The sequence below is a fragment of the Dryas octopetala genome, chromosome 8, assembly GCF_963921425.1.
Source record: "Dryas octopetala chromosome 8, drDryOcto1.1, whole genome shotgun sequence".
NCBI lineage: Eukaryota > Viridiplantae > Streptophyta > Magnoliopsida > Rosales > Rosaceae > Dryas > Dryas octopetala.
Genome location: NC_141373.1, coordinates 1,823,986 through 1,841,865, shown reverse-complemented (window position 1 = coordinate 1,841,865; position 17,880 = coordinate 1,823,986). Strand labels below are relative to the sequence as shown.

Below are 17,880 nucleotides of genomic sequence, written 5' to 3'. Positions count from 1 at the left end.
TGGCGGCCAATTTCAATGATCCGAAATCTATGGTATAAGATCTTCGTAACATAAGTAGAGAAATTCTATTCACACCCCCACAATTGCTCTCTGGACCTCCATTTTAAATTTTTAAATTTTTAAATTTTACCCTTAATAAAATGAAAGACACAGAATAAAAAAAAAACAAAAACAAACAGAACCCATGCACCCCCACCCTCTTGTCTCTTTTACTCTGTTAACTTCTCTCTCTTCTTCTCTCTTCTTCCCTCCCCCACTGGACCACCATGGGTGACCAGAAGCCCCATCGACCTCCGATGTCTCCGAAGTCCCGACGTCCGAACACACTTATGAGACCTCACAATGTGTCCTCAATCTTCTTAGCCTCCAACACGTGGATTGCTAGTTTAGCTCGACCAGTTTTCATCACCATTAACTTCTATCATGTTGCACACTTGCACATGCAACGTGTTTGGTTGTCCAGTTATATTAATTTTTACTTGTTTAACAATTACATTATAAAAGTAGAGCCGAATATAAATTGAGCTAGAAACACCCTTTCCAAAGTCTAGAATATATAATAAATATTCTACCAAAGAAAAAAGGATGGCCATGCATAAATGCTCCATTAACATGCACATGTTCCTGTTCCCTCATTAATTCAAATACGTCCCAATTAATTCGTACTGGCTTTCACTCCCTTGATAAACGGGAAAAAAGGACCACCATTTTCAATTTCGATAACAATTGTTACAAAGGTCAAAGAATCCCATAAATAGAATTGAACAAATAAATAATTCAAGAATTAATAAAAACACACGTAAAAAATACACCAAATTAACTGGTACATACATTATTATTATTATCATCATTATTTTGCTTAATAAAATAAGCAAGCCATTCATACCAAAGTACAAGCAAGACAAAGTTCTTAATAATGTTTTATGTCCATGATAAAAACTCAAAACATGTCACATTTATAATTAACTATATATATTTCAAACCATAACATTAATATTACACATGGGAAACAAATTAACATGCATGCATCCAAACAACCTGTTCAATCAATCTGCGCGTTCTGTTTGTATTGTGGTGATTTTGATTTCTTGCAGTGATGACCGCGACGAGATCAAAGGAGCAGGCTGTGGTGATTCCATTACCAGTAATTAACTTCTGTTCTTGCACTTCTCCATGGCTCTTGGTGCTGAAAATGAAATAATCCAATTTTAACATTTTCATTAGCAAAAAGGATTTTCACTACTTAGATATATATGTATATGTGTGACATTAAAAAATACATGATGTTTAAATAAGCTATCAATTCTTAACTAATAACTTGTGTATAATAGAGCTTCGAATCACATGAGCTCAGTTTTATTAAGAATATGTAGCAAATAATTGTTAGTTGAGCTAGATGATACAAATTAATAATTTTTTTTATTAAGCATATAGTTTAATTGAAGATGATCGATAAATACTAACCGAGTCCAACAGCCTCCTTGCCCTTCATTATGCGCAATCTCTTGCATGATTCAACAAACATCCTGCTTGCATTGCATGGGAGGAGAAAAAATGAACAAAATTTAAACAAATTGAAAAAGTTAAAAATTAAAACTCGATCCATATATCATATATATGATTTGGAATTAATCTTTTAATCAATAAGAATTAATTTATAAATAAACTAATAAACTTACTCCCATGGGACATCGCCAACCAGCATCCAGTCACCGTCCTTGTCTTCATAAGTTGGAATGTAATCAGAACCGTTGAGAAGATCCATGAGCTTGCTTTCATTCATGAAATCCAGCATTCCTTGGGATCCGCAATGACCTTTTCAATCAAAATTGATTGAAAATTAATTAGATATTTAATTAATGCATTAAGTAAGTAATTTGGTGTATATTAATTAATTGATTACCAATGGCGAAGGAGCTGAACATTTTGGCTAGGGCATCGGAGAGCTGAGGGTAGCTCTTGTACATCTTCAAGTCCACTTTGCGAAGATAGGGTGCACCATCCATGCTCACCTTCACCAACGTTACTGCAATATTACTGCCATTGCCACTACTAATTCCCTTCTGATCATCACCACTTTCTTCAGTAGTCCCCTTCTTTTGCACGCTTAACATGTTCTTTCGGAACGATCGCACTGGAGGCCAACCCACTACTTGTGCCCTAATAATATATATCATTCCATATATAATTAATCAATTAATTACTCTTTCTTTACTTTTATTATCATAGTTAAGCATTGTTAATCTTCTGCATGAATTCTTTTTTATAGTTATAACAACTTTGTGCAAGATCTACTTAGTTTCATTCAAATTCTATATATTATACTTGAGTAGATTTGCTAAAATTACATATATGAAAGCAAATCTGAATCCCAGTTTTTCCTTCATATTTTTAAATAAAACATTCCACGGAAAAGGGGAATTAAATTAAAGAGATACTCTCTCACTCTCTCTCTCTAAAGAAAACATGCAGTCAAAACTTGAAGATTCTTTGGCCTCATAGCTATCTAGTAAGTTCTAATTAAAGACAGAAGAATATATATATTGTAAAAATTTTATGGGACGGATGTATATATATATTTCATGTGTCTATGAAGAGAAATCTAAGAAATCGATGAAAGAGCTAAAAGTATATTAATTAATTATGATGAACTAATGATTGAAAATATTAATTTATATATTATACAAGTGGCACCAAATAATTATTTATATGCCTCTCCATAATTCCATATATCTGGTTCATGTACACTCATAAAGTAGCTAATGATTAATTAATATGCACAGGCATTTATATAGTGTTAGCAATAATTACACATAGACACACAATTAAATAGAAACAAAAATGAGCATTAATTATGATGATGAAGTAGTAGTTACTTGGCGGGAGGCTTTGCTGGATCGGCGGGGGAGTTGTGAGTGGTGGTGCCATCTTTCTGAGCCGTAGCTGCTGCCTCCTTAGAAGAAAGGTTGAGCTTCAAATCCACACAACTACTCTCACTGCAACTCATCTCATCACCCTCAGTCTCACAGAACCCTCTCTTCCTCACCACCACCACCACCTTCTGATGGTCTCCTTCACCACCACCTCCTCCTCCGCCACCTGGCAGCCCTAGCCTCAGCTCCGTCTCCATATATAATCTCAGCCTAGCTTTTTCACCTCTCTCTCTCTCTCTTTCTCTCTGGCCTCTGCTAGCTTATAATGCTTTGGTTGATGTTTGTGGCAATAATAATGGTGGGGGGACTACGTAGAGGACTGTTTGGGCTACAGGGTGGGTATTAATATGCGAATGTGTGCACTGTACAACCAGAAATGGGATATTGACACGTGGAAAACAGTATGAGCTGGCATGCCGGTGTACTTGACGACACGGTGACGTTATCAATGCCCCCTTCCCATATATATGTGGAGGGAGTGGAATCAAGTGGACACCCCCACGTTAATACGTATTGGCCTCTTTTGCCATTTTCACACCTACAACCCCTACAACTCTTGTACTATTTTCTCCCCTTGCATCATCCCCAATATGAAATAATGAAATATATAAGAGAGTTGGCTACATCTAGCTAGCTAGTCAAAGTGGGTTATTTGAGTAATTTTCTCTTCTCAAAGAGTTTAAGATATTATGTTATATATATGGCTAATCAATTTATAGTAGTTCCAGTTATTAAAGAGTATAATTGGTCTAACAAAGACTTGTAATTAGCCAATAATTATTTAATATAGTGAATAACACACGGTCTCTACTTTGTTGAGAGCAGTTCATGAGTTTACTTCTACCCTTGGGATCTCAAGTTCAAACTCCTCGGTTTCATGAACCAAGATTATGGTGATAGATTAATGTCTTTAAAGTCCATTACTCCTGGGCAAGTGGCAAGTGCAAGCATTGGATCAGTAAATTAATTTCAGAGCTCAAGACATTCACTCCCCCAATTTTGTCTTCTTTCCTTTTCTTGGGATTGAGGGGAGACCCAGCTGGTTATTACCAACCCTAATTTAGAGTGCTGCTATTTGCACAACCTTTTTTTTCTTTTTGCACACCCTTTTGTAAAAAAATAAAAAAAAATAAAAAAAAAAGACACACTTACCCTCACCCAACACACTCCAACTCCATTTTTTCTCTTTTGCACACCCCATCAACAGACAAAAAAAAAAACACACACACCCAGCCACACACACCCCCCTTCATCTCCCTCACCCGACCACACCCACCCACCCACCCACGCAGCCCTCTGTTTTTTTTTCCTTCCAAGCCCGGCAGCCCCTTTCTCCTTTCCACTCGCCCAATAACCACCGCGCGCAGCACCACCTTCATCGCAGCACCACCACCGCGCGCCACCACTAACCACCATCTTCCTTTCTCTCCGCATGCACCATCACCACAGCACCCCCAAAACAGCCACCACAACCAGCCCGGAAGCCCCCTCCTCGGCTCTTCCATCTCTCTCTCTCTCTCTCTCCTTCCTTCTCTCCTCTCTCCCTTCTCTCTTCCCTCCCTTTCTCTGTCGCTGCGGTTGGTTCGGTAGACAACCACCGAACGAAACTAATGGTTTCAGCAAATGACTGCCGAACGAAACTAACAGCTTCGACTAATGGCTACCGAACAAACCCGCCGGTTTCGGCGGATGACTACCGAACGGCCTGCGCCCGAGGATGGTCCGGTGGTGGTACTGCTGCGAGCAGGGTGGTGCAGAAGGTGCTGCGCGGGTGTGTTAACAGAGAAAGAGAGAGAGGGAAGGAGAGAGAGTGGGGCCGGGGCTGGGTGGAGGGGAGGGAAGAGGTCGGGCTGGGTTGGGCGCGGGGAGGGTGGTGCAGCAGGGAGGAGAGAGATGGGTGGTGCATGGTGGTGGGCACGGGGAGAGTAGTGCAGCAGGGTGGTGGGCGCACGGTGGTGGTGCTGCGCGTGGGGAGGGTGGTGCAGCAGGGTGGTGGGCGCAAGGTGGTGGTGCTGCGCGCGGGGAGGGTAGTGCAGCATGGTGGTGGGCGCGGGGAGGTTGGTGCAGCAGGGTGGTGGGCGGCGCACGGTGGTGGTGCTGCGCGAGGGTGGTGCAGCATGGTGGAGAGGTGGGGAGGGGGTGTGTACCGGGGGGGGGGGGAGATGGGGATGGGGTGTGTGAGTTTTGGGTGTGTGTGTGTGTTTTTTTTTTTCTGTTTAGGGAGGGTGTGCAAAAAGAAAAATGGATGGGGGTGTGTGGGTGAGGGAAGGGCCAAATGGTCTTTTCTCTTGAGTTTTTTTTTTTTTTTTCAAGAAAGGGTGTGCAAAGAGAAATTTAGGGTGTGCAAATAGCAGCACTCCTAATTTATTCTTAATTCCTCTTCTATTCGATATGTAGGGCTATAGCTAGCTTATTATCTAGGGAGAAGAGAAATTAAGAAAGTACGTAATAACAATTCTCTAATTCCAAACGTCTCTCTTTCCCCCAATTCTTGAGAATTCGCTTTGTTGACTTAATTTTTTTGTTTAAACAAAATTACATTTCAACCATGATCTCTTTTATTTTTCTTAATTTATTCCTTGACAAATGAAAAAGTAAAATCCTCTTCTTAATTTCCTCCCCGTTCTCGTTTCTTCCTTCTCACTCTTCTTGTTTCTTTTCCTCTTCTTGTGGTTATCTGCAAGCCATGATATCTCTAAAATAAAATTAATGCTGGAAGATGTTTCTTTCTTTATATCTAGCTAACGAGATGTGTATATGGATCCATGAACTACACTGTCCATATGTATGGTTAACAATCATTTAAACATAATTAAATCCATGATAATTGATATATATGTTCAAAAAGAAAAAAATCCATGATTGTTGATAAGTGATCGACAAGTGACAACACTATGGTTAACAAAGCATATATAGGGTTTATGGCCTGAGTTTTCAACAGAAAAAAAAGAAGCATATATGTTCTAACTAATAACCTCTAATTAGAACTTGTTTCTAGAATCTAAATTCATTAATGTTCCTTCGTGGTCCATGATGGATACAATCAATTAAAGAAATTGAAAATTATTCTAAAATCCTTCCCCAGAAGGACTTATCGAATTTAATGTGAGGAATTATTTAGAGGTAGACGTCTCACTTATTCAGCACCAATTATCTGAAATTCATGTTTAATTTATGGCCCAAAACCATAAAGTTGGTCATTAATCTGGGTGTTGAAGAAATCCAATCCTGTTTAATTTGAAAGAGAAATATCCAACAATATTTGGTGAAGGGGGTTAAAATTAAGAGTACTAGTACCCTCAAACCTCTTTTTTTATTCACTCTAAACCTCATTTACTTTTAACCGATTAATATATAAACACCATTCTATCAAACCTTAATTTGTTGGTGCTTCCTGTAGTCCACCAAAGTGGTATTGAAACATCAAACATGCTTGCTAAAAGTAAATGTTGGGTTGTACCCTTTTATGGTGTGTATGAGTATAGTCTATAGCTATGTGCTACATACCCGCTTCATAACCAAAATAAATTGTTGGGGAGAAAAGCAGAAGTCTAAGCATTTATTTGACAGGCACTCTTAACTGTTTGTTAATGTTAGCTAGGGCATTTTAATGAAATACAGTATATATTCAATGGCCAAAAAAAAAAAATGTTAGCTAGGGCATGCCCATAAAATGTGTGGTGTTCATCTATCTTATCTGAGGTTACTCCAAAATTGCATGCACACATGGTGGCCACTCTTTTATAAAAATGCCATCCTAATTCTCAAAAGAACAATACTTGGGTCACCCCTTGGGGGTATCTCAAGGTCACACCACTTCCCCAAATTCTGATTTCGACAATGTCGACATATAATCAGAACCGTTTACTTTTTAGATAACATATTAAAGATCATCTCTGCAAACAATCAAATCAATCGGAAATCGTTTGATTATATAACTATTGTCAATTAAATAGAAAAAATATATGGTTTTTAATTAAAGAGTGATTTTTTTACCAAACCGTTGATTTTTTCTATTTAATTGACAACAGTTATATAACCAAACGATTTCCGAGTAATTTGATTTTTTGCAGATATAATCTTTAACATGTTATCTAAAAAGTGAACGATTCCGATTATACAACGAAATTACCGAAATCAAAATTTAAGAGGATGAGGTGACCTTGAGGTACCCGCAAGAGGTGACCCAAATATTGTTCTTCTCAAAATATTAAGGGTAACCAATGTTGACATTAATAAATTGATAAATAGACATTCATAAATGTCGATCAATAAGTGGATAAATTCATGACATTATCGATTGTAAGACTAGATTTTATGTTCACTCTCAACAATACCAAGAGAGAAATCGAAAAATAAAAAAAATTAGAAACTCTTGTTTTTGGTTGGTTGAGACTTGACTTTTGAGGGTAGAGAGAGAGAGAGAGAGAGAGAGAGTTGAGGGGGTCTAGAGAGAGAGAAGAAGTGGGACCCATTTTGTGAGAAAGGCATGTAGTGAGTGAGATGCATTTGCATTGGGTGGGTTTGGGCCCACAGAGTGACCATGTGAAGTTGTTGGGTCTGTCACCCTAAGCGTCAAACCCGATACCATGTGCGGCGCTGCAGGGCATCCCACCTGACCCACCTTCACCTTTCTTTATTTCTTTTATTTTTTATCTTCTTCTCCTCCTTTTATTTTTCACTATGAATTGATGAATGTGACTATCAGTTGCCCTACTGACCAGTTGACCATGCATGTCAATCTTTAATCAACCCTTAAAGATTCATGCATGTACAAGAGGTCCAACCACTTTTTAATTAGAAAATTAAAAATTGACATCAAACTCTTAACTATCAAAATTCAATTTTTGTGAAATCTAATGTTTATTGATCTACCTTCTTCAATATATAATTTCTGATCAAAATGATTGCTCTTGTAATAGTTTGACATTTTTTGAGTATATACATTGCCATGCAAATTTAACAATCGGAGAGATCGATCGATAATTGATCTTTGGCATCATACCATATGATATAATGAATGAGGGAAGATATATATAAAGAAATACGTACCCATATGCCAAAATGCTCACTAATCATTATAATTCAATCATCACACACATTTTCTCTTTTATATAACCAATATTAATTTTTGGTATAAAAATTTTTCAATGATTATAAATCATGGATATAAGTGGCTAGTGCTAGCTTATTCTTTCCTTTTATCAGAAGTATATACTAGCTAGTTTGTTTATTCATTGGACGGTGTTCTGTAATATGTATATTAAATAAATAAAAAGTCAAATAATTTTGGGATTAGGGTTTGGGGAAGTGGTCAACATATATGCAGAGTGTAAACACATGCATTAATGATATATATTGTAGCTAGGTTCTTGGTTCTTTTTGTGGATCTTGCTGCATTCAGTTTATATAGTTTTATACCAGTAACCGGCCAAAAGTATGTTCCCTTCATTTAAATTTTGATGAGCATATGCCTAGCAGCACGGCCACGCATGCAACGTTAACACATGCTAATGTATATATATAGCTAGCTATAGATCACCGGCCGTATATATATATATATCATTTTTTGCATGCCTAGCCTATTGCCTTATCTTAATCAGTAACGTACGTATACTGTATACATATATTTAAGTGGCCGGAGTGCTAACTACCTAGCTCTTTAATTATAATAATGAAGTATATATACATGCATATAGAATGCCATAGAGGCATAGACCAAGTCAAATTCATATCTAGATACAAGGTGTGAAATTGTATATTTATGCTTCCATATGGTTAATTGATTGACAGACATTACTAGCTAGCTAGTGATTATCAAATATGGCTGAAAGACTTGAAACCTACAATTCTCATTTCTCATTTATTTGTTAATTTGTAAAGTGTAAGATTAAACTGCGCATACATACGTATACATTTTTCTCTCTCTTTATCTCTTCATTTCTTTTCATTTTGGCGTGTAGAATAAAATTGCATGTAGGGATATGGAGATCTAGTGGTTGTCTAAGTACTACTCTAAGTACTTGCAGCCAATGCAATAATGTACATTAATAAATGATGATACTTCATGTACGTATAGTGTAAGTATGTATAATGTACGAGTATGACAAATTGTAAGAAGCATAGCTAGCTAGCAGCATAATGCATGGGCCAGGTCGACCCTGCAGGTCCCAGGACCACCATATTACACTGATCCTGTACATGAGGCAGTAGCCGCAGTAGGCTGTGGGCAGTTGGCATTGGAATTGAAACAAAGACAGGAGGCAAGGACAGGACAGCTCTTGTGCTAATGGGCCTTCTCGGCTTCTATAATCTCCAAAATCCCATAAGTCCAAAACTCAAAACTTGTGCACCCACGTGTGGCTTCAGGCCCACATCTCAAAATCATTGATTCATTCTTATCATGTCACACGTGTGTGGATTGGTACGTACCAACATATCCATGCATGCATGCTGGTATATATATATATATATATCTATATATTGTTGTATAAACCCCTGGTCTATCTTTCAAAATAAGTGGAATTAGCGACGGCATGCATAGATCGATGTACAGACACATTAGCAATCAAACAATCAATGCACAGAGTCGTCCTTGACCCCGGAAAGATCGATATACGTTTTAGGAAGATAACTATAAAGTCTTATTCTCATTAATGCCCCCTCCAACTTAAATTGTATCACTTTGTCACCCGAACTTCCATCTTTATTATAGATTGTTAGATTTCATTTAGTCCGTTAACTTTTCCGTTAAAAAAACTGATGTAGTGCCTACGAGTCCAATTTATCATGAGCAATACATCAATATTTTTAACAAAAGAATTAATGGACTAGACGAAATCGGACAAATCTGTAACAAAAATGGAAGTTTGAATGACAAAGTAATATGTTTTAAGTTTGAGGGGGACAAAGTGAGAAAAAATATATTTTTCAAGAGGCATTGGTGGGAGTAAGCCAATTATAAATGTGGTAGACCTTCCTGATCATGTCTGTGGTCCTTGCAATATAGATACAATTAAGTAGAGACTAGCGGAGTAATGGGTATGGTGAGAAACCAATGCCTGTGGTTTCATTACAAGAAAGGTACGTACCTTAGCTTAATGCCTCAATTGACAATTGGGACACTTTTTTTTGTCCGTTGTTCTTTGAATGCCTATCAACTTCAACTGTGAGTTGTCTCTAGCTTGGTGTGTGCATGGTCATATTTCCCTGTAGATAAACTCAGAATTGTTGGCTGCCTAATTTCAAAAGTTGCTTAGAACCAGCTAGGCTCTGTCGGTGTCTGTACGTTGGGTTTTTGTTTTTGTTTTTCTCCCCTAAATAGTCATGTTTTTTGGGTTTAATTTATGTAAATCCTTGATAGATCATAGAGTATAACAAGTATGTACGTACTCCTACACATATTAATTGATATATTGTTGATAGATCGATTTGAATAATTTGATTTATCTTAATTTTCCAACCCCAAATCTAATTTTGAAATACTAGACTGATCAACATTGGGAAGTATAGCCCATACAACTAGGGGGGAAAAAGATCACGTTAAACAACTTGGGCAAAATTAATTAATACCAGATCCCATGACAAAGTTGCTAGCTTCATATACACGACAAGGTTCTACTTTGTAATGCATTTTTGTCAAAATTCAGTTATTAATTTCTCTGTTTGGAAATGCATTCCATAGTCACGAATATGGTCATTTTCACCATCTTATATAATAAATTATGTTCCATTTTCGCTTTCGTAAGTAGACTCGATCGATCGATCAGTTGCATGATTATCCCACACCCATTTGGCATATTGCATTGCATCCATGCGTCGATCTCATTTACTCCATAAACTAATTACTAATGTCATAAAAAGATCTAGCAACCTACATTTCTTTGTTGCTGTTAAGTTAATTTGTTCCTCCATAAATTACTTTTCTTAGCCAAATTAAAGACTGAGAAAAGTATCATGTTACTCATGTATCCATGCTAACCATTAATGTTGTATGCGAATCGCCCCCAAAGGTAGTAAAGTGTGTTCATGCATGTGTTGCACCAATCAATGTAAAACCTTCCATTGAATATATAAAGAGATTTTTGTAAGTGAAAATGAGATATGTACGTTTTCTTTATTAACATCCAATTATACTTATGTATTTAAATATTTGTATTAAATATAATGTAATATTTTTTATAAAAACAATAATGTATTATTATTTCATGACAGTCAACTACTCGAAATTCGATTGGGGCCGGTAAGGCAAAGAGAGATCATGGGAATGGTAAGCTGACCTTTCCACATGAAATCCCACATGTCATGTAGCCACAGGCCAATAAAATTTAAGGCCCCACTTATCCCCACCCACATGGCTCATGCCTTGCCAATCAACAGCATCCACGTGGGACAGTGCTGTCACATGGGCTGTTTCCGTTTCATCCTCATGATCCAACGATCCGAAATTGAGTCTCCCAAAACCCACTGGAAAAACCCATATATCAGAGCCGTCCGTTATCGGTCCACGGTCTTTAATAGCATCGGCTGTGCTTGTCCCTCCTTTGTCTCCCTCCCACTGGGCACCAAACTCAACGGTGTTCCTCATGTGAGAAGCAGCCAGATCTTCAGCTGTCCAAACTTCAAATCAACAAAATCAATGACCCACCCACCCCTAAACAATAAGTTGTGATAGAATTATTTGGACTACCATTTATAAACTACCTTGCAAATCACTTAATAAATCCGAGATCTATTTATTTATTTGTTAAGAATTGTGTGAAACATATACACTTATCTCAAATCACATAAGTGAATGGTATAGTATATCATTTGATATGTTAAGTGACATATTTTCTTAAGTTGCATTTGCACTTATGTCATTTGGGATTAAACTGCTCGTTCCCCTTCCAAGTGGTTAAGCTGAGATTAATTTTGATTTGATCAATTGGATTGAAAGACATGGGTTTCTAATAGAAATATCATATAAAACAAGTATATATATATATATATAATCCCTATTACAATAACTTATCACAACTGATCACGTAATAAATAATTGTGATTGGAATATTATATACGCAACACCTGATATGGTATGCAATGTAGTCTGTGATCGATGTAGCATTGCTCATCAAGTAACCAATTCGCTAAGAGTGTAAAGTGGGCCCACTATGTGCAATTGTCGAGCTCTGGTTGGACATTGAACTAACGCGTGGGGAACAGCATGTGGTGTTAGAATTTTCAATGAGTGAACCTCAAGTTGCCATGCAACATGAAAATGAATCACCTAAATATTGCCCCATCAAAAATCACATGCATATACATCCTATAAAAGTCTAAGTGCCATCACATATTTCCTCATCACAAAAACAAATCAACTTCAAGTCCAACTCCAATATCGGAAGGAATATACAAAATAAATACAGCAACGTACACATTTCCCTCATTCTCCTAGTGTCTGCAATTTGCTAATTAGCAAGATGGAAAGGTCTTCGGTGAAATATGAGAATGCTGAGCATGAACAGCTGAATTTCAAGGAAACTGAGCTCAGATTGGGATTGCCAGGGACTGGAAATGAAGAGCCTGCAGCTGGGAAACAATCAGCTGCAGCAGCACTTCCTCCTCCTATTGCTGCTAGGAATAATAAGAGGTCTTCACCAGACCCGGTGGATTCAGAGGAATGTAGGTCGTCTAATACCAATTCTGACCTACCGGATTTCGCTGCCCGTCCCACCAAGTAAGCACTTGATGGATTCATTCATTATTAATAACCCAGTTACAAAAAAACATATATATGAACAATTGTGTTTGTATGTGAATGCTTTAAGAGGGTTTACTAATTATATGTTGGTTGATGGGTGCAGGACACAAGTAGTGGGATGGCCACCAGTCAGATCTTACAGGAAAAACTGTATGCAACAAACAAAATCTGAGGCAGATAGCGGTGGAGGGTATGTGAAAGTAAGTGTTGATGGAGCTCCTTACCTGAGAAAGATTGACCTCAAGGTTTACAAGAGCTACCCAGAACTCCTCAAGGCCTTAGAGAACATGTTCAAGCTCACAATTGGTAGCTACTCAGAGAGAGAAGGCTACAATGGATCTGATTTTGCTCCCACTTATGAAGACAAAGATGGTGACTGGATGCTAGTTGGAGATGTCCCATGGAAGTAAGTTCTCCTTCTCTCGATCTCTAGATCTCTAAATCTCTAGACCTTCTCTGTTCTGATCTTATCTCTCAAAAATAGTCTTAACTCACCAGACTCTTTTCTTTTCTGCAGTATGTTTGTGTCTTCCTGCAAAAGGCTGAGAATCATGAAAGGATCTGAAGCTAGAGGATTGACTTGTCTCTGAATACAACCACCCACAAAATGAAGGACTTTAAAGAAAGACAATTACTTTGAGGACATTCAAAGCTCCTTAATTTGGCTCGAGTTCTTCAACAAGTTTGCTGAGAATTCGAGGCTACCACAGGAAAAGACACACAGATATATATAGTTAAGAATACTTTTTTTAATTTAATTTTTCCCCTTTCAAAATCAATACTTGCTTAAAGAAAAACTGGAACAGGCAAAGAGAGACATAGTTGGGATCCAATTGTACAGAGGATGAAATGTATGTTCCATTTTGTCCTAATAATAGGTTATATATATATATATATATATATATATGTATTATGTAACAATAAGATTACACAAATTCTTAATATATAACAATTTTGTGCAAATTCCAAATACATGTAATTGTTTCTGATTCTTGTGGTTCCTCAATCCTTAATCATTCAACTACTGGTGCTCCTCTGCATAAAACATGACTTAATTCAATTGAGATTTATATCGTCCATAAATTGAGGAAGCTATCAAAATTCATGAATACTTGTATCCCTCTTCTTCTCGGTCATGTCTAAAAAGCCTAAGCCAAGCTTGACCATCAACCGGACACTTAAATTTATCACACCAGAGAAGAACAATCACCTCCCTTGCACATCCTTAAACAGAATTCTTCTATCTAGTATTGCAACATAAGATTACATAGAATCTATAATTTTATAACCCCAGAATATCATATCATACATATTATCAATCCTCAAAATACATCAAGAGGGTCTTGATTTATGCATAATTTAATTAAAAAACATGCAGAGGTGCCAAGGTTGATTTTTCCAATCTTAGACAGGCACTGAAACCTCAATCGAAGGTTCAAATGTTCAAACCTTTATATTGTAATAGCATTGGGCAAGTTCCAGAACATTGACGAGCCAATTAAGTACGGCGGAACCAATTACCAGCACATGATATAAATTGCAAAATCCAGGATACAAGCTATAGAAACAATGCCGGATCTCCCAATATTCCCACCAAAGCGATAACTATACAACAATTACCCCATTGCCGCGGGTTTCCTACAGCTAGCACTGCAAGCACTTAGAAAGGCATAAACTTATCGCCAGAAAATATACTTGCATGCATCTCAAGATCTTGATCAGTAAGGGTCCCCATTCTTGTATCAAGTATAGCCAGTTGGGACTTCACCCATGGTGGATTGTTCCGGCCTTCAACCCATAAGGCTTCTCCAGTATCTTTATGCTTAAAATCCGGATATTTTGGATTCCTCTGAAAATCATAAATTGAATAAACATGGGTGAATTCATATACTATTATCAGAAAATTTGTACAAACAGCAGATGATATGAGTTCAAAATTTTACATGTGCATAGTGCTTCTAGAACTTTGGTAACATGGTACTTTGTTGAAATAAGCTCAATTTTATCATTCACAATGAACCACATGGCATAAACCTAACATGAAAAGATGAAATTTGTAACATTTCATTCTGAATCATTTCCATTTCGACATTTAGTAGCAAATACATAGCATAGCTATGAGCTCATCCGTAACTAAATTTTACCTCATCCATTATAGTTTGCTCTCAGTTATGTATAATACTAGTTTTTGGGCATTGGTTTTCTCTCAGCATAAGGCCAAGTGTTGTGTGTGTGTGTGTGGCATGCAACAATAAAAGATAGTAGTTACATATTTTCAACATTTACAGTGTGATTAAATAAAGTACCTTGGTCTTCCTATTATCCCACCACTCCCCTGGATTAGCAAAGAAGGCTTGCCATAATTCTTGTGTGGTTTCTGTGTTCTTTGTGGCATTGTTACCATAATTTCTACCTGCAAGAAAAACGAGCCTAAGAAAGACCGCTACCCCTACTCTTATCAAGAGTTATGTTATTGAAGATATGACTTGCCTGCTGTAAAGGAAGTGGAGTCATGATCATTCAAGACCCCTGATGGGAAACTCTTTTCGACAAAATTCAGTTGTTGAACAACTACCTGCAGAAGATTAACAACAAAATCATAAACAAACAACTGGCAGAACAAGTTTAACAGTACAAATAGAAAGACCGCAAGCCAAAGAACCTTATAGTAGGTCTGCTGCTTCCCTTCATCGGTTTCAACAGTATCCGAAATCAGGCGACCCGAAACATATATTTGGAGACCTTTCTCTACATGCTGAAAAGCAACATGTGCTAGCTCATCCCAAAATGTCAAATTGATCCTGGCAAGAAAACCCACTTCTCATAATTGAGGAATTTATCGAATCCCACATTAATTTCTCATAATTAACACAAACATTGTGATGTGAGACAACAACTACCAAAAACGTAAAATGTCAATTACCCACTTGAAGTTAAATGTTTCACTTTCACATTCCTTAGCAAAAATTGAGAGCAGAGCATAATGAAAAACAAGAGCATTATGATTAAATCCAAGAATTGAAGAACACAATAATACCATGAGGTGTCGGTAGACGATTTCTTGACGGCGAGGCGGGTCCAAGCGAGGACCTTTCCGGAGGGAAGGTGCTTAATTTCAAGGGGAAGACCGACGACGCCGATGAGGTGCACCGTATTGCACAGCTCCTTCTTCCACTGAACCTCCGCCGGTCTAGGGTACGCCACGGGCACTTGAACGTTGCTGTTGTAGTTGTACTGGTCTCTACTGTACTCCACCGAGCATTTGAGCTTGAAACGGCGCCGTGCAAAGCATAACTGGTTGTGGTTAGTGGTTGTGTTTGAGGACAGGGAGGGGATTTTGGGGTTTGTGAGGAAGGTTGTGCTTGTTGCTGCTGGTAGAGCTCGCTCTAACGCCATTGCTCGCTCTTTTGGGTCTCGGCGCCAAACTCCGCCGTTGTGATAATGCGACTACTGCGCTTATCTCAAAGCCTTGGGTCCAAAATACTGCGAAAATCTGACCCGCCACGAACCCATGGATCATCTTGGGACGGGTTTTGGGCTCATTTTGTATCTGGAAAGGCCCATTATAGAGGATAAGCGAGTCCAAACAGTAATAGGCCCAGTTTCTCATACTCTATCAATAGGCCCAGTTTTCAGCCCATGATATGAATTTATGCGTGTGATGAAAAGCTTTTTGGGTCATTGGCTCATTGTGATGAAAAGCTTAAACTTAAGGTCCTTTGTGTGAGGGCTTATACCTCCCTTGGTTAAGCATTTACCCCTTCAAAATCCCAAGTTTGAATTTTTCCTCCATGTTGATTTAATGAAAAAAGTGTTTATTCTTGTTTGTTTGCTCGTACAGCTATTGTGTGTAATAAATTAAATAATTTTTTATTCTTTTAAAATACTACGCATAAATAAAAAAATCAAATTAACTATAAGTAAAGTCGAAAATTACTTTCAAATAAAAGTGTATTGATAAAATTAAACCAAATAATTTACTGTCAAAATTACACATTTATGTTCTCTATCTCGTTCCCTTCTTCATTGGCTAGATTGTCATACCCTTTACGTGCTTAGACCAAAGCATTGGAACATTGTGACCAAAATCCACATATATTCTTCTGTCATCAATCAAAGCATCACCCATCTTCCTATTTGCTTGTTCACATGCCTCTTTGGTCTCAAACTCTATGAAGGCATACCCTAAACTTTATATCAGTTTACAAACAAAAAGCACATTCTCAGGAGCCTCCATCTTTATATCAGGAATGTCCCCAACTTTGGCACCAACATGTGCATCAAACTCTTGTTCATCCAATTCTTCTTCCATAGAAATCCAGTCATCCTCAGAATATAACTCAGCCAATCCTGAAGGATCTTCAAAGGGGTCATATAATATGAAAGTATGTTCGATTGTGATGTTTTGATAGGGTCTGTTTTTGTGATCCACATAAGCCTCATTGATCCTTGTCAATGTTTCAAACCCCACTGCTACATCCCCAAAAACTGTGTGGTTCCCGTCGAGATGCTCAAGGTCATGATCACGCAATGTGAAATAGAACTGGGAAGCATTGAGATTCTGTCCTGCACTGGCCATGGCAAGAGTGCCTATCTTGGAATGCTTCAAATCAGGATGAATTTCGTCGCTGAAAAAGCGAGCCTGGTCACCATTCAAGAGTTTGTAGATTGACTCGCCACCCAAACCAGTTCCGGTGGGGTCACCATTTTGTGCAGTGAAATCCTTGTCAACAGAGTGAAAAAGACACCCATTGTAGTACTTGATCTTGCAGAGCTTTAAGAAGTTGTTGCAAGTGAGAGGGCACTTGTCTGTGTACAAATCCACAACTAAGTCGCCTAAACTTGTAGCTATAAGCACAGCCATGAATATAATGTTATATCTTCTCTTCAATTCTGAGTTAAGAACAATAGTTCGGGGTTAGAGGCCCTTTGTACTAGGATTCCTAAACTTAGTAGGAAACTAACCATATTAGGAAATTACTTACTTGGCACACAAGAAAAAGACTGAAGCCAAGGAAATTCTCAATTAATTGGCAAAGATTTGGACAAATCCAGAGTGTTCTCTCTTCTCTTTGGGCTCGAGATCCATGAAAAAGTCCAGTGGTGTTTATTTTTGGAAATTGGACCATTGGGGCACCAAAATTTGCAGTTGGTGCCCATCAATACGTTTCGATTGGTGAATGGGCCTACATAGATCAATGGGTT

General features: G+C 37.8%; 3 protein-coding genes and 1 pseudogene across 3 annotated transcripts; 1 reads left to right on the top strand and 3 right to left on the bottom strand.

Annotated features, from left to right (window-relative positions):
• Positions 1–807: 807 nt before the first annotated feature.
• LOC147275829 (auxin-induced protein AUX28-like) lies at positions 808–3,215 on the bottom strand. Its single transcript, XM_086255481.1, has 5 exons — positions 2,877–3,215; positions 1,904–2,160; positions 1,680–1,815; positions 1,465–1,526; positions 808–1,186 (listed from the first exon to the last, which is right to left on the bottom strand). The coding sequence occupies exons 1-5, from the start codon at positions 3,128–3,130 to the stop codon at positions 1,149–1,151; spliced, it is 747 nt and encodes a 248-aa protein (XP_086111607.1). The 5' UTR covers positions 3,131–3,215; the 3' UTR covers positions 808–1,148.
• A 4,286-nt stretch (positions 3,216–7,501) lies between these two features.
• Positions 7,502–17,539, bottom strand: LOC147275826 (peptidyl-prolyl cis-trans isomerase CYP59 pseudogene; annotated as a pseudogene).
• Positions 12,276–13,573, top strand: LOC147275828 (auxin-induced protein 22D-like). The gene is made up of 3 exons (XM_086252933.1): positions 12,276–12,651; positions 12,779–13,081; positions 13,193–13,573. Exons 1-3 carry the CDS (start codon positions 12,395–12,397, stop codon positions 13,263–13,265), a joined length of 633 nt encoding a protein of 210 aa, XP_086109059.1. The 5' UTR covers positions 12,276–12,394; the 3' UTR covers positions 13,266–13,573.
• LOC147275827 (protein OSB1, mitochondrial-like) lies at positions 14,057–16,117 on the bottom strand. Its single transcript, XM_086252932.1, has 5 exons — positions 15,713–16,117; positions 15,338–15,476; positions 15,162–15,250; positions 14,982–15,084; positions 14,057–14,524 (listed from the first exon to the last, which is right to left on the bottom strand). The coding sequence occupies exons 1-5, from the start codon at positions 16,069–16,071 to the stop codon at positions 14,336–14,338; spliced, it is 879 nt and encodes a 292-aa protein (XP_086109058.1). The 5' UTR covers positions 16,072–16,117; the 3' UTR covers positions 14,057–14,335.
• Positions 17,540–17,880: the final 341 nt, after the last annotated feature.

Excerpts from the sequence above, each read along its gene's own strand:
- LOC147275829 (XM_086255481.1), bottom strand. The coding sequence starts at position 3,130 with ATGGAGACGGAGCTGAGGCTAGGGCTGCCAGGTGGCGGAGGAGGAGGT. Across the intron at positions 1,527-1,679 it reads GTTGGCGATGTCCCATGGGA|GATGTTTGTTGAATCATGCA; the intron begins GTAAGTTTATTA and ends CAATGCAAGCAG. Across the intron at positions 1,187-1,464 it reads CAAGGAGGCTGTTGGACTCG|CACCAAGAGCCATGGAGAAG; the intron begins GTTAGTATTTAT and ends TTTCATTTTCAG.
- LOC147275828 (XM_086252933.1), top strand. The coding sequence starts at position 12,395 with ATGGAAAGGTCTTCGGTGAAATATGAGAATGCTGAGCATGAACAGCTG. Across the intron at positions 12,652-12,778 it reads TTCGCTGCCCGTCCCACCAA|GACACAAGTAGTGGGATGGC; the intron begins GTAAGCACTTGA and ends TGATGGGTGCAG. Across the intron at positions 13,082-13,192 it reads GTTGGAGATGTCCCATGGAA|TATGTTTGTGTCTTCCTGCA; the intron begins GTAAGTTCTCCT and ends TCTTTTCTGCAG.
- LOC147275827 (XM_086252932.1), bottom strand. The coding sequence starts at position 16,071 with ATGGCGTTAGAGCGAGCTCTACCAGCAGCAACAAGCACAACCTTCCTC. Across the intron at positions 15,251-15,337 it reads AGCAGCAGACCTACTATAAG|GTAGTTGTTCAACAACTGAA; the intron begins GTTCTTTGGCTT and ends AATCTTCTGCAG. Across the intron at positions 15,085-15,161 it reads ACTTCCTTTACAGCAGGCAA|AAATTATGGTAACAATGCCA; the intron begins GTCATATCTTCA and ends TCTTGCAGGTAG.